This window comes from Poecilia reticulata, linkage group LG2 (assembly GCF_000633615.1).
Source record: "Poecilia reticulata strain Guanapo linkage group LG2, Guppy_female_1.0+MT, whole genome shotgun sequence".
In the NCBI taxonomy this organism is placed as follows: Eukaryota; Metazoa; Chordata; class Actinopteri; order Cyprinodontiformes; family Poeciliidae; genus Poecilia; species Poecilia reticulata.
Window position 1 is genome coordinate 30,355,308 of NC_024332.1, and position 13,307 is coordinate 30,368,614.

Consider the following 13,307-nt stretch of genomic DNA (forward strand, 5'->3'; position numbering starts at 1 on the left):
ACTTTAGACATTGATAAAGAAACCTCACAAGACAAGGTTATTATTATTGTTATATTACAAGCCAATTTATACAATTTAAAAATAACGGTCAATATTAAAATGCTGTTGAAGTAGAATTATTCTAAATATGTAAGTACAACATATTGAACAGAATGAAGAAAACGACTCCGGATTTATTTTTGTTATATAGTCTAAAGCAAAACTTGTTGTCGAGGGTGTATTTTGAAAGACAGCTGAAAAAATATAAAAATAATACAGTAATTTAGTGAAATACATTTAAAATGGCAAACAAATAAGAAGCACATTTCAACAAAGTAACAGAAAACTCAGCAGTCCAGAGCTTTCAAGTTGCGACTCATAAATTGTGCCTACTGTTCATTTGTAACAAAAAGAATAAAGCGAGGCCATCAGTTTTATTCTATTAAATGGCATGTGGAGTCCCTCGCAAAAGTATTCACACCCTTTTAACGTTTTCACATTTTGCCATACTGCCATAATCTTCAATGCATTTTATTATGTATTTGTGCATATTTCTAAAATGAATCATGAGTTTACTTTTTCTAATAAATGAAAATCTAAAACATGTTTCATAAATTTGTGCTTAGCCATGTTTACTCTTACACACTAAAACTAATACTGCAACTAAATACCAACAGGTCAAGGATAAAGTTATGGAGAAGTTTTAAATATTGCTACATTTTAAAGCAATATCACAAGCTTTAGACATAATATGGCGCAGTTTTATCGCCAAAACATGAAAAAAGCAGTACACAACTAACCTGACAGGGAAGACATAAAAGGCATTAATCAGAGAAGCAGCCAAGAGGATAGTTAACTCTGGAGGAGATCCACAACTTAGCTAGGAGAATCTGTCGACAGATCTGTCAATGTGAACTCTATCTGCAGTAAGAGCTAAGACAGCACGGTCAGAACAAAGCATATTCATTAGAATGGCACAAAGTCCAGAACAAGTCCATAGCCAGATTTGGAAAGTACTATTCACAAATGCTTTCCAATAAATCTGACAGAACTTGAGCTATTTTGCAAAGAATGGGCAACAGCTTCAGTTACTAGATGTGGAAGCGATACAGATAAATCCTAAAAGAATTGCAGCTGCATGTGCAGCAAAAGGTGCTTCTACATCCAAAAATTTTAATTTGGAAAATACTTTTCAAACCATGCATTTTCTTCATTCCACTTCACAATTATGCTCAGTTTTCTGTTATACTATCACAAAAATGCATAATAAAACACATTGGAGATTGTGATTGTAGTGTGGGCATGAATGCATAACACTATTATTATTATTATTATTAAAGAGCAAAATTTAACAAGGTTAAATAGTAGGCCGACAGTAAAATCAGTCAGTTGTTCCAATCTGATTAGGTTACTTAAACCTAAATTTTCTAACCACTCTTGTAATGTATATTAGGTGGACATAAATCCAATCACTCTAACTAAGCTGTCTTACAAGAGCCGTGCTATTAATACAGTAAGATGAAAAGACAACAGTATGTTTAATTTGTTTATTTTACTTATTTTGCTGCAGCTGAAAATTTACATTAAAAAATTAAAACATTTTATAACCGAATAGAGATTTAAATAGTACAAAACCCATATAAAAAACACACAAATGCACAGCTGTGCTATTGGGGSTTCTAGGACGGCAATGGTACAGGTGGTTTCCTGTACTTGCTCTGCATCCACACCCGACGCATTGAGACTTTCTTTCCACGGTTCACTTGTAGTCGTTTGTCTTCAAGATTCTGAATTTCTTCAAGTCCAGCTTTGGAAAATAAATCATGGACCTCTTCTGTAAATGTTGCATAAAGCATAATCAGTGACCAGAGCTTTCTTTTCTTTTTTACAAAAATMATTTCCAAATTCTAATTTAATAGTCATCCAGAAATAATGTGCAATTATAATTCAGATTTTCTTAAATACAGTTTTCAAATTCTCTCTAAACTGGAGAAAAATTTTGATTTTTTTTGTGTGTGTGTGTAAAATAAGATTTTTTTGTCTGATAAATTAAAAAAAATATATAAAGTCAGAAAATATTGGAATGGATTTACATTATTCACCAGGGCAAAAAGTACACAACTGCTTGGTTCAGTAAACATCAAGCTGAGCTCGGTGTCATAAATCCTGGACACCGTCACCATCACTGTACTGTATTATGCATGAAGTGAAGCGTACATCTTTAGGTCATTACCAATACCTTTAGTAAAAAAGTAAACGCAGGTTCCATCTCCACGTGTGTAGAAATTGTCTGATAAGCATCGACCTAAATATTAGAAAAAAATAAAAAAATAATTACAGGAATGCATATGTATTTGGAAAAATATACTTCTAGGGTTCCTACACAGTCTAGAAAATCTGCAAAAGTATAAAAATTTATTTCAGTATTTTCAAGGTATGGATAAAAATAATAAATACATTTAAAAACCTGTCCTAGCCTATTACTCTAGTGTTGTGTCTATTCTTCTTTCTTACTTCCTCGTATACTTCTTTCCTCTCTCCTATTCTTTGCCACCTTGTCCTTTCATACTTCTTTTGTTTCTCCTTTTCCCCTTGCCTTGCGTTTTTCCTCCTTTCCTTCCTTGCTGGTGTCTCTCATCATTAATTAATTAATTAATTAACTCACTAATTCATTCACTCACCTTCCTTAAAACTAACTATAGGAAAATTGGCAATTTCATGGTGAACTTGTATATTTTTCTTTTTTTAAGAAGAACATTAAATGAGAAATCAGGAAATTAAGTCAGGAAAATCCTGGATTTTTAAAAAATACATAATGTGTAATAATCCTGGCATTCAAATCTGAATAAATATTTTGTTTTATTGTCAATGAGGAGCCTCACCCTTCTTAAACCTTAGCTGTGAAAGGTCATATCTCCCATAATCACGGAAGAGGAAAACTCCTCCATGCTTCAAATATGTTGAAAGTTGGTTCACAACTCTCTGCACTCTGTAAAGAAACAGAAAACAAATAATCAAATACTGTTGATTTGTAAGTGAACAGCAAATAAAAGTCAATGCAAGTGTGAACCATCAAGCAGCAACCAAGCAATGAAAACATTTAAATATACTTCTGTTCAGAAACAGCTGCTGCACAGCTCTTAAATTGTACTCCTCCTCACATTTTGTCAAATCACAACCATAAAATAGTATTTTATTATGGTAGATTTTATATGGCAGAATCACACCAAGTACAGCAGAATCCAGAAGTTGAAGGAAAACAATATGCAGGGGTTTGATTCAACAAATAAATCTGATTTGTGTCACTTGTATTTGTATCCAAGACAGTACTTATACTGTATTTTCTTACAACTTTAGGTGATGGTCTAACACAAAGTTGGCATAATTTTGAAGTGGAATAAAAAATACATAGCATGAAAAATATTTTCCAATTAAGTCTCAAAAGTATTGTCTGTATTTGTAGACCATAGTATGTAGACCACCTTTTGCTGCAGTTATAACTGCAAGTGTTTTCGGGTATTTTTCTACCAGACTGAAATATTCTATTCTTCTTTGTAAAACAGGTCAAGATAAGTCAAATCGGAGAGAATGAAGCATCTGAGAACATACATTTTAAAGTCTTCCTACAGATTCTCATTTGCATTTAGGTCTGGACTTTAACTGGACATGAAGGTGGGTTGGAGGGTTGTGAAAGGATAATGAGCAGGTCACTGATAAATAACTCTTCTTTATACTTTAATCTTCACCTACCGCTGAGGATGGATGGAGGAGAGCACAAAGACTGCTAGGATGACATCCAGGCTCTGAGGAGGGAAAGGAAAAGAGCCCACCTCCTCACAAATGTCGTGGACAAAGGCACGACACACAGAATCATCGTAGTCCGGATGGTCCTATTAGAGGGAAATAAACTGGGTCACATTCATTAAATTGTCTCTGTTCCCAAATTAATGTGGGAGATTTTCATTGGCATACAGTGTGTAAAATAAGTTTTCAACAAATCAATGTTTTTCTAAGATTAAATATGCCTGCAACAACCCAAATAATCTTCAAATACAAATAAATCAATGCAAAGTAATCAACAAATTGAGTTATGAGTAAAAAGAAAAAAAAAGAAAGTTATTCTTGTGTATGGCTCAGGTGTGATTTGGTTGCATTATTCCATGCAAACCATCTTCAAACCTTGAAGGCTCTGGGGGTGGTGTTTTTCATGCCTTCTTGTCTTCAGTTCTCATAGAGACTTCTTAATATGATACAAAACAAATCATTGACTAGGTATAGAAATGCATTGAAATTTGTAGCTCCAATGTGTCAAATATGTTCACATAATATGAATACTTTTGAAGTCCTGTTGTTCAACAAATTCAGTATTACAAGACTCTTTGAAACATACCGGTAAGTTAATCTTGGTTGATATAAACATCTCCCTCAAGTTTTAATGATGAAGTAGAAATGCATAATTGTCTGTTCATTTAGGATTCAACATCAGGTTAATATTATTACTTGGTTGTTTTACACTAATAATTTTTACCTTAACCAGCTGAATGGCACGAGGGGAGAAGTCACAGCAGTATAAAAAGGAGTCTGTGTTCCTGAGAAACAAAAGAACCAGCTCTGAAAATATCAAATAACCATAAGTGGATATGTACTGCAGCTTTGGATAACTTTGTTCCTTTGAATCAAGACTCCTTCATCACTTCAACAAAAACATAGACCTTGAAAGTTTCAGGAGTTACCTTGTTAATGTCAAAATAAAACTGGTGAACCATCCAAACATCAAAATTGGCCAAGTAACCACTGATCAGCACAGATTTTTTCCCCTTTTTTTTATAAAATATTCAAACTGAAGACTTCCACTTTTTCTGCCAGGAAACTCATCAGCAAACAGCTCATTCTTTTGATGCATTTTGTTTCGAGTTTAATTAAAATCAGATAAACTTGACGAACATATGATTTGATTCATGAATGTAAATTATATCATTATAACTTCTTTTAACATTGGACCTAATGGTTCTACCTCAGTCATGGAACATGCGGTGAATCTGTTCTCTTTCATGGTGAAAGTTTGATAAGTTTACACAAACAACATTTTGCATGTTAAAAGAAGAAAGAAAACATGAACCCAATCAGTACATCTGCAGATAAAACATTACAGTGATCAAATATCAAACATATAAATCTTTATACAAGTAATTATGTGTAAAACAGTTAAATATATGACCTACTTTATGGTATTAACAATGGGAAATACACTGTTACCAACTCCACATCCAACCTGAGAAGAGATGAAGTGACAGGCCAAGTTAAAGCAGTTAAACAACACTCTAAACATCTAAAACGAAGGAAAGGGATAAGCATAAACATGAAGAAAGTGAACATTTTTAAAACCTCCAAAATCCTGAAAGACGCATGCTGTCCAGGAAAAGGAGAGATTTGTCTGATGGTTTTATTTGGTTCTGCTGCTGCTTCCTGCAAATAAAAAGGTATCTGTTTTTGGCGGCGCTGAATGGGATCATTGTGCTGACAGTGTCCCGTTTCCCCATTAGTGCGGGAGCTACTGCTAGCTGGCTCTGCTGCTACCTGATGACTGCGGCATGCGTTTGTCCTCTTTTCTTCTGCAGATGAAGGAAGTAATTCTGGGAACTCTAAAAACAGCCACCTGCGATCTTTGAAGAATTTATCCTGGTGCGCCTCGTAAAACTGGTCCCAGTACTGGCAAGCGTCTGTGCTAAATTTACCTGAAGGAAGGAAATTGGACTAATGTTTAACTTTTTTTTCCCACATTACGTAAATAGTAATGTGATGAGGTAAATTATCATGTGGCAACTTGTACGTTACCTTGCTCTGTTAATGGAAGTCGTATACTTGAATTTTCTTCTGCCTTCTGCCGAGCAGCTTCTTGGTCCTCCTTTGTCCACTGCACATGGTCCCTAATAGTGAAAACATTAAAAAACTAAAAGAACTGTTGTCTTGATTTAAGTGCAGGATATACTAGATTTTCCTATTTTAGTGTTTGATTCATAAAGATAGACAAGAGGCTTTAGGAAGGTAAAAACAGATGGATACTGACCACATGTTGTGTTTAAAGATGTCATCGGGGTTTGTCAGAATTCGTGAACCCAAAGGAGCCGTAGGTCTTGCCTTAGTGCTCTTTAATCTCATGTAAAACCGGATGAAAGCAGAAGCTTGTTTGACCACAGAGCAGCTCCATTGTTTATGCATTTACTCTGCAAAAGGTCAGGGAGTTCAATTATGACATTTATTCTATAGTTAGAGACTGAAACAACAAAGTAATTATTAATAACAACACACATTTTTAAAATAAGGCCAGCATACATAGGCCTCACACTGAAAAATTCAACCTTTAATCTGAGCAGTTAGTATTATACAGTTAAGAAAAATAATAGAATTCCACCTTAAATAATTTTTTTTTCACAAAAGCTCAGCTGCCACACATGTAGGCACATTTCCTTTAAAATAAACATCACAGAAGCAATTTTTTTATTCATACTTTACTTTTTAAACAGACTAAGATTGAGATTTTCAGCTACAAACACTCCAGGTAGGTTTGTGGGGGGAAAAAATGGATAAGTATGTGTAAAAGCACCTCAAGGCCAGTGTTAAATATTGTGGATCTGTAACGATATGTATATTAATATTTTGCTATTTGTGAAAATGCAATTTTTTACTTGTAAAACTATAATCCATGATATTTCAGGAATTGTAAATTAATCTCATGACTTCTTATCCGTAATTAATATTAAAAAAAATTTCAGTTTGCATTGAAAAGAATGACAGATTATAAACTGTATCATGATTATTCTCAAAAGTAAAAAAGAAACCCTAATTAATGCATATAATAAATGGACGAAGTGATGTAAGCGCCCTAAAGGAAACAAAATACTGAGCAAAACATGAAAACAAGGTAATCAAAACAAAAATCAATATATTACAAAATGAGCAGAATGTAAATGGAAAATAACTTTTGTGGTGATTTGAAAGTTCACAAGAGTGTCTGACTTGTTTGTATTTTGGCTATACTTTAACACGTTTACTACAGGAAATAAGTGGATCTAATACTACTACATCGACAAACTAAAGCTAACGAATGTCGGCGCTGTGGTTTCACTCGGAAATGTTTTCTTATTTTGTCCGTAGAAGAAGACGCTTGGCAAACATGCAGCTGAACAGGCTAACGGCCAGCTAACTTCAGCACCAACCGAAAAGCGACATTAATTTCCTCAGATTAACCCGATTACCAGGTCCCTCAGACTCTGCAGATATACTATAGATATACAAATCGCTTTTTGCAAAATATCTATAATCGAGGTTTTTAGCTAAAATAAAAGCTATTTCTGATGGCTTCCTTGCTAACTTACTTACGCTGAGAACTACTGCGATCTGGGAAAGATAAGATGTGGTAAATAGCTCTTCCAGTTGGAGAACATCCCCATCCTTACCTGGTGGCTCTGGATGTCGTGTGCCGTTTGAAAGAACCTTTGGAGGCTTTAGTTTGTTGAGAAGCTCCGCCTGCAGATGGCGCCACCCCGCAGAAAGATGACTTTTAACACCGCTGATCTGCTGAACCAAAGGAGCAGAGGGATCTGGGATACTGGGACTTTACACAGATTCTGCTTGAACATCCTCAGAAGCATCACTCTTCATGTAACATAAAGCAGCACTTTAAAATTGTATCAATTCCTGCTTTCAATACATGTTTTACTATACGTAATTGTTGCCTCACTGTAGGAAAACAGGAGCTTCATTAAGGTTTGGAGCAAGACTTCAAAAACTGCAATAATGTATGAGAGTGGTAGAGTCTACTGTGATAATTACCAGAACTGCTACAGTTGGTGAGTACGGATTATTCACTTGTATTATTTACAGAATAATCTAATTTATTAAATTCAATGTTCAGACTTCAGCAATTTGATAACTGTGTCTCAAAAACATGTCAGAGAATCTGAATTTAAATATGGACAGTCTTTTACAGTCAAAGATATACCATACTTGAGTGCAGTTTTAGCTAGCAAAATTAATTACTGTTGTAAAGTAAAGCATATACCAGCAGTTACTATAGGATAAATAGGATAAATGTGTCAATTGGTCACATGTGGAGATGGCAAATAGACAATTTCTTTCCATTGTTTGGGGCTATCAACAACACTTTGCTAGAAATAATTTAAGCTTCAGAGTTCAGACACTCCATTTAAATTTTATTTGTAAGGCTTTTTGCCAGAGACTGTATTTTTACGCTTAGATTTCTCCTCAGAAAGATTAAAGCTCACTTGTCTGCTTGACTATTACTTACGTTATATTAGTATGTAACTTAAATCTTCTGATTTTAGTGTCCACGATCAGCCCCAGAATTTATACAAATTCCCAAAGAAGTCCAAACAGCAGAAGATTGAAGATGCTCTGCTTTGTCAGAGCCCTCTTGTGAGTAAAATTTAGACATATTTGTGTCCTTCATTTGTGACATGTAGCTGATTTTGCAAAGATAAACTACCTTCTATTACAACAATTTACAAGTCAACTTTAGAATTATATTTAATCAATAAAGTATATCCTGATTTTGTTGATTTTTTTTTGTTTGTTTCAGGACAAAACTTTATCCTCTCCCTCTGAACATAAACCCTGCCTCTTAGCTCTGACAGCAGATAACTGGCTCTGCCGCATTTCAGCTGAAACGGGAAAAGAACTGCAGAGAATTTATCTCTCTCCTAAATACAAGTACAGGTATATTTAACACTCAGCTCTGTGTCCTTTGATGGGTTATAATTAATTTTATTTTATAAAGGTGTATTTGAAACCTTGCATTTCTGTTTTGTAGATATCTTGCCTGGAATGTTTCACAAGAAACATTTTACATTAAATCTGTTCAGAACAAAGAAACACCCTTGTCGAGACAGGTAAAATTCTATTATTTTAAGCTAACTTGAAATATGTTGCACTTTTACAGAGACATTGAAAGCCTATATGCCTAATATAATGAGCATTTAAGCATCCTTGAGTTGTTATTCTGAAATAAATTAATCAAGAAATCAAGAAACAATAGTTTTTATGTGGTAAAGGAGTCTGCTTTAACAATTAAACATTTTTGTTTCCTTTTAATAACATATTTGACAAAGATCTATGTAGTTTTTTTGTTTTTTCTCCCGCAGGCAGGTATATCGCAGAATGGGATATACCTGCACATGGCCATTTTTCGTGTTTTCCCCTTGCAAATTGTGGGGATTTTGGAGATAAATAAAAAGGTATAGTTCATTTAATCATATAGATGTACCTGATTTTAGGATTTATGTTATAAAATGGAAATAATTTTATTTCAGGGATTTGGAAGGGGTGTTACAGATGTGATTCTGTCCCAGGGTGTCCTTGCTGTGTCTTACAGTAACAAGTCAGTGAAGCTGTACAGCCTTGAACACATTGTCAAAAGTGTATGTATGTGTTGAGCTGGAACGATCTCCATATCTCCATTAACATGCTATCTGTGAAATGTATTTATAGAATATCTTAGATGAAAAATAACTGTCTTTGTTGTTAGTGTCTAACAGAAGAGTTGACATTGGGACAGCAGAGTCCCCTGCTGGGACACAGAACCGTCGGGGACGTTCCATTTGGTATCCCGGTTAACATCCAGATCACTGGTGAGGCACTTTGACCCTGTGGCATTCCTTCATTTAGTTCTCCCTCTATTCAGCCTTTATAAACTTCAGTCCTCATTGCCATAGCAAATATTCAGAACATTTTCTTAACTTAAACACCAGTGTTTTTATTTCACAGAACCGCCACCACTTCTTTTTGAGGCATTCTCTCACAATGGTATCCAGATCGGCGCCTTCCCTTGGCACTGCATTTACACTCCACCACACAAGAAACACAGAGGGACTCACTACATCTGTTCACTCAAGGACAGCACTTTGGTAAATTTAGAGAGTTTTCTTCATCTTTGCAGGACAACGTCTGTGTTTTGGCTGATGAGCTAATGATTTGTTCATGAGTATTTGGGACAAATTATAATCATGGAACTGATTAGTGCTCTTTGAAGTACAAATTAGTTAGCTTTGAATGGTGTATCATTAGACTTTGACTAGACATAATATTTGAAAATCTTGCAATATAAAAATACTGGCTAAGTATTGCAATGGCAACATCAAATGCAACCCATTCATTCTTATGAATGCTTCCAATACTCATCTGTTGATGAATTGAACAGAGCTCTGTGAGACGTTTAACACTTCAGAGTATTTAGTAACTTAATTCTGCCTTGAACTTTGCAACCTCCTCTCAGACTTGTCTGTTGCTTTCCTTGTTTTTCATGATGATGTTTAATTTCTGATGTTCTCAAAGAACATCTGGATTTATATTGAGAGAAACACGGGTGGATAGTATTTACTAATTAGGTGACGTCTGAAGGCAAATGATTGGCCTGAATTTTATTCAGGAATATCAGATTACAGTGGACTGAATGCAAATGCACAACACACTTTTCAGTTTTTAGACAATTTATGAAACTGTAATTTTTCTTTCATGAAGCATTTTTTCACTACTCCGTGTTGGTTTTTCACATAAAATGCAAACAAATTATATTAATGTTTGCCGCTGTAGCACGACAAAATATGACTAAGTTCAAGAGGTGTGAATTAGTTTTGCAAGCGACTGATGGTAGCAAAATATTGTTGATAGAGAAAAAAGTCACAGCATGACACGCATTGTCCAATTTAAACGTGCAAGATGTTGATGCTGTGTTGGTTGAGTTTTGCCCAGCTCTGAGCTGGGTTTGCACCATGCCTTTAACTATACATCTTTGTGATATCAGGCAAAAAATGGAATCCAGAACATGAACTGCTGTTCTCTTGAGAGTGACGTCATCTTCTTTCATCCGGCCGGTTCAGGGAGAGTCATCCACATTGGACCTAACACTATAAAGTGAGTGATCTGGTCAAGGTTAACAATATAAATGGTATTATAAAACAGCATTGTTATCTCCTGTGTCTCTTACACATACTGTGTGATCAAGTATGTCTTTCCTTTTTTTGAAGTGTGCTGAAAATTATTGGTGAACTAAACAGTCCTTTGCCATCAGAGGTGCTAGAGGATTACTCTCTGACAACACATCGAAGCAACGTAGGTGTAACATTTAACATCTTTACTGTATATGAGATGTTTTATTAATACTCATGGTCTTGAGCGTTCCTGGTGTTAATGTTCTGCAGCCGCCCCCCCGTGTCACCGTCACGTCTTCAGGCCGGGCGGTGAGATCGAGATTTCAACAACTGGACGATGATCCAACGCAGGAGGTACCACTAGACTGTTCTGAGCCTTAATATAAACAAAATCGCACAGACATAGTACTTGTACTCTTGATATAACTGCCCTTGAGACCCTTCGTTTAATTTATGTGAAAACAAAAAAACATACATGTTTTTGCAATTGTTCTCGTTTAAATCTGCTTATGCAGCTTAATGCTGTTGCCATGAATCTAGAAATATATAACAGACAGCAGATTTAGCAGGCAGATATTTTACTCTGAATCAATCCCATCTGCACAAAATCTGTTTAGAGAAGAGTGAACATCCTCTGAAAACACTTACAAGTTGATGAAGGATCATCTCTAAATTAAACGTACGGTTGTCTAACACCATTAGCTGTCTGAACCAAAAAGGTTACCAGTCATACGAGCTTTATTTGTTCCAAAGCATCACATGATAAATCTGTACTTGGATGTGGATTAGACCTGGTCTGTGGTCACAGCTTTACGTCTCGTAAAATGTATTGCAGAATTTTATTTTGAAATATTAAGAATTTAGAGGTTCCTCATAACAAAAATGTAAATTAAAACATGATGTTATGGAAAATGTGTTAGGAGGCTCCGTCTATAAAAATGTGTACTGTATGGCTCCTACAACAGATCAGATACTTATAGATTTTTTGTATACGTCATTGGTAACTTTCTGTTCTTGGCTCAAACATATTGACAATATGCATAGTTTATTTGGAGCAGGTGTAAATTTGTTCAACTCAGAGCAGTCTTTTGATATTTCAGACCTTTCGGTTGCTGGAATACGAGGATGAACTCGACCTTCTGGCCATAGCGGTAACTAATGGGGAGGGCGAGGAGGGCAGAGCTCATGTCCAACTGCATGACAACCAATCAGGGCGGTTACAGCGAAAGATTGAGCTGGATGAGCCTTGGGATGAGGTTTGTAATATAAAGCAGCTTATTAATTTGACATATTTTGTGTTAATTAATCAGCCTTTTTGTTGTCAGTAGGTTCATATAAAACCTTTAAAAATAATATATACTCAATATAAATTGTTCTACGTTTGAGTAGTTTTATTACTATTATGTCCATACTTCAACAAAAGAAACTAACTATTTGGTACCGCATGACAGTAGATTGGGGAAAAATGGCTGTTAGTGGTGCAAAATGAGAACGTAGTTGGTTCCAAAGTAAAGAAATAAACATCAGGCGGTGTGTGAGTTAATGCGTTTCTGTCTTCTGTTTCAGACTTATCCACATGAGCTGTTCTTTGACAGAGACACCATTGTTCACATTGAGCAAAAGGGCAGCCAGTTCTGCTGCCATGTTTATAAACTCAGGACCATCACTAAATGTCAAAATTGACCAAATGATATTGTGATATTTTTTCCAATGTTGTAAAGTTGTTGGAAGTAGTAGTAAACTTGTGGATACTTGTATAGTTTATTTTGTCTGAATATCTTTTTTCTTTATTGTAAATTTCTGTAATCACTAACAACTACAAAAATTGTATTGTTTTTTTTACAATATTAAAATTATATACTTTTCAAAGCTGTTTCTCTCTCTTGCTTTTTCTCGTGGACTTACACATTTCATTTAGATTTTTAAAAGTAAATTTAGAAATGCTTAATTTTAATTCAAACATAAGTGCAAACAATTTCAAACAGTATTTTGCTGACTTTTTAAAAAGTTGATCAAAGTTACAGTTTAATAAATAACTGAGAGGTTTCTCTTCACTTGACGGTGATAAAACAAAGTCCTCAGTCACAGGATTCTTTAGATCCACTTCCATTATCATCTATTACATCTATTTGAAGAAACGTGTGAAGTTTAAGTTTCTGCAACTTTTAATCTCCCTTTCAGATAAATAAATATGGAGAGCTATTTAAGCCAAAATTAGATCAATAAATAAGCATACTATTATTTGACTTAATTTAGCAATAATTACATTATTTATATTAATTTAATTAATTAATTTTGGCTGTATTTTTAATTGAACTGAATAAATATATGACTTGCCAGCTGTTGGCGCCATTACCCATTGATTTACAATGAACAACTGAA

At 34.8% G+C, this 13,307-nt stretch overlaps 2 protein-coding genes across 4 annotated transcripts; one reads left to right on the forward strand and one right to left on the reverse strand.

The window, feature by feature from the left end:
* Positions 1–1,512: 1,512 nt before the first annotated feature.
* mettl8 (methyltransferase 8, methylcytidine) lies at positions 1,513–7,521 on the reverse strand. 3 transcript variants are annotated; one of them, XM_008399495.2, is made up of 11 exons: positions 7,437–7,521; positions 6,047–6,203; positions 5,815–5,906; positions 5,557–5,714; positions 5,365–5,445; positions 5,202–5,251; positions 4,508–4,568; positions 3,730–3,869; positions 2,862–2,968; positions 2,219–2,284; positions 1,513–1,813 (listed from the first exon to the last, which is right to left on the reverse strand). In XM_008399495.2, the coding sequence occupies exons 2-11, from the start codon at positions 6,196–6,198 to the stop codon at positions 1,659–1,661; spliced, it is 1,062 nt and encodes a 353-aa protein (XP_008397717.1). In that variant the 5' UTR covers positions 6,199–6,203; positions 7,437–7,521; the 3' UTR covers positions 1,513–1,658. The 3 variants fall into 3 exon arrangements, with proteins under 3 accessions (XP_008397717.1, XP_008397703.1, XP_008397710.1); XM_008399481.2 differs by having other exon boundaries at positions 5,365–5,714; XM_008399488.2 differs by having other exon boundaries at positions 5,365–5,714; positions 7,360–7,444.
* Positions 7,488–13,180, forward strand: dcaf17 (ddb1 and cul4 associated factor 17). The gene is made up of 14 exons (XM_008399507.2): positions 7,488–7,641; positions 7,726–7,829; positions 8,325–8,415; positions 8,579–8,715; positions 8,810–8,888; positions 9,141–9,233; positions 9,309–9,416; positions 9,524–9,626; positions 9,763–9,902; positions 10,799–10,908; positions 11,022–11,106; positions 11,196–11,279; positions 12,026–12,181; positions 12,492–13,180. The coding sequence occupies exons 1-14, from the start codon at positions 7,513–7,515 to the stop codon at positions 12,606–12,608; spliced, it is 1,536 nt and encodes a 511-aa protein (XP_008397729.1). The 5' UTR covers positions 7,488–7,512; the 3' UTR covers positions 12,609–13,180.
* Positions 13,181–13,307: the final 127 nt, after the last annotated feature.